We start from the raw sequence: 2,456 nt of genomic DNA, 5'->3' as shown, positions 1-2,456 counted from the left end.
CCATGTAATTACAAGGTAATAAAAATGGTAATTAAATTTAATTACTACCTTATTACTATGTAATTACATGGTAATTATGTTACAAAAGGAAAAATATTTTAGTAAAACTACCTTTATTGGGTAACTACAATCAAATTACTATTCCATAGTAACTCAACACTATATTTATAACCAAAAGAATGCAACTAAATTTTGGGGTTAGTGGTGAGTTGCAATAAAATATAGCTTTAAAACTGTCCAAATTACCTACAACTTATTTAGGTGTTTCATAGTGAATTGTAATACATTACCAGGTAAGTGCCACATTACTGCAGACAATTAATGACATAGTAAAATTGTACTCTAATTACCACATAATTACATGTAATAAGGTAGTAATTATATTTATTTACTTTTTTATTACCTTGTACCATGGTAATAAGGGTACCTTAAAAGAAAGCGTAACCAAAATAAGAGTCACCAGTAAACTTTGTTTGAGATTGTTGATGTGCTGTAAAGAATACAGTCATTTCTATGCTTACGTTTTAACTTCTGATTTCTTTAGACTACCGGTATATATGTTTTTTCCTCTACCTCCCATTTCCTGCTGTGAGAGTGTTTCTCCAGGAGATAATATCTTACTGTGAAGTGCTTGAGTGAACAGCAGCTACACGTTGTCTCTAACATCTCCATTGTTAACATATAAAAACAATTCTTCTGTCCTCATCATCTGTYACATTTCAGCTCACGTCCTATTTGCTCATTTGTCTCCTCAATAGGATTGCCCTCCGTGCTTTGTATTCTACATTGCTATTGGCAGATTTATTTATATTGTTCATCACCATGTAGACCTATTAACRCGTATTCGTTTGACACCCTTTTCCAGCCTTAATGTGTTAATTAGACACCTGTAGGATCAGTTAACCAAAGCTGCCATAGAACAGCTCAAGTGCAATTTTTTTTTCTTCTTACAGTGCTTTATTTTGTTCCTAGCTAGACCCGTTACTTTATTGTGACAAGCATTATGCTGCTGTGTTTTCCTTTTCAGGGCATCATGTCCTYTCACAAGGCCAGCGACCCATAATAAGATACACAGAAATTTTCTGTTGGACTGGATTAGATTACATGATGGATCACTGAGTGCCCTAAAACATGAAAAAAAAATAGCATTTGTGTTCTGTCTGTAAAGGCTSTCTCCCATTATCTCCCATCTCAGGGTGATTGAGCAGCTGGGTGGAAAACAGCTGGTGATGAATCATATGCACCACGAGGACCAACTCGTCCGCTACAACGCCYTGTTGGCTGTGCAGAAGCTGATGGTCCACAACTGGTATGAACAAACATGGCTTCACTGGTGCTGGTGTATTTTTCTGTAGATGTAAATCTCACTTTTTGTTCCTAAAGAGTTCTCTAAGCCCCGCTTTCTGATGCAGAGCATCATTCTGCATACAAATGACTGAAACCCCAGATCAACCTCATGCATATTTTCATTTCTTCTGGCTGATTAGACGGCAGCTTAGGTTGAAGGTCAGAGATGCATTTGGAGTTATGTAAGGTCAAATAGAAATCTGTACTGCTGAGAATACTGAGGYGCAAAAGGGTTAACTACAGGTTTAAAGTGTTGAGTTTGTTCCCACAAAAGTTACTGCACTTACRGCCTGTGGAAGAGTAAGTTTTGAGACACTTGAATAGCATGAGCAATTTTCTAAATAATAAATCTTCTAAAACATAAAATACTTTTTAATTAACTGCAGCTAATTGAGTTAAAAGGACCAAAAAATAAAAAAGCTTTCTTTCTGGTTGTCAGATATCCTGCTCTGAGCTTTCTGCTGACATAAATCTCAGTTTTGATCACCTGTCCAAATGTGTCACCCACAGTGTTTTGAACGCTGAGTGATGTATTTTACTTCTATCTCAAGCCACCCCTCTCTATATATATTTTCACTGGCTGAGTACTGGAGTGCTCAGAAGCACTAGAAAATAAACAAGAGACAAATGGAAATGTGTTTTTGTGTGCGTGCCCATTATCTAAAACATGCACCGAGTTTCCTGAGCCACTCTGTGTAACCTATTCATCTAAGTAATGTCTCTGGTAAACAGTGGAATCACAGGCGTGTGGACAGAAATTTGTAAGCAGGGGCAAAAAAGGTTTCCTTTCTTGTTTTCAGTAACAAGAAGGAAGAAACACTGATCTTTATTATCTAGGCATTGATTCAAAAAAAGTGTTCAAAACAGAATATATCCATTTWTTTATCCGTAGCAAAATCTTAGAATCAGAAAGAAATGAGATTTGCTTTCTAGAAGAGAAGCTTCTTACAAAAACCATTTAAAAATAAAGAGTAAGTTAGATTTTAGACATATTATGTTAGCACACATTGAACCCAAGTAAAAGTTTGACATTTGTTTTTCTCTCATTGGGCCTCATGCAAGAACATGTTCGTATTTTTATCCTAAATTTCTCTTACTTTTGTTCGTAC

At 35.8% G+C, this 2,456-nt stretch overlaps 1 protein-coding gene across 1 annotated transcript in view; it reads left to right on the top strand.

Moving 5' to 3' along the window:
- The window catches only part of atp6v1h (ATPase H+ transporting V1 subunit H), a gene marked incomplete at its 5' end in the record, with an annotated part of 30,653 nt that overhangs the window by 21,052 nt on the left and 7,145 nt on the right, over positions 1-2,456 (top strand). Inside the window, 1 exon segment of the mRNA XM_014018366.1 lies at positions 1,196-1,309. Within this exon segment, the coding sequence (XP_013873820.1) occupies positions 1,196-1,309 (114 nt within the window).

Source organism: Austrofundulus limnaeus, unplaced genomic scaffold (assembly GCF_001266775.1).
Source record: "Austrofundulus limnaeus strain Quisiro unplaced genomic scaffold, Austrofundulus_limnaeus-1.0 Scaffold190, whole genome shotgun sequence".
Classification (NCBI taxonomy): Eukaryota; Metazoa; Chordata; class Actinopteri; order Cyprinodontiformes; family Rivulidae; genus Austrofundulus; species Austrofundulus limnaeus.
Note: the sequence above shows the minus strand (reverse complement) of the source record. Positions and strands in the feature narration are given on the sequence as shown.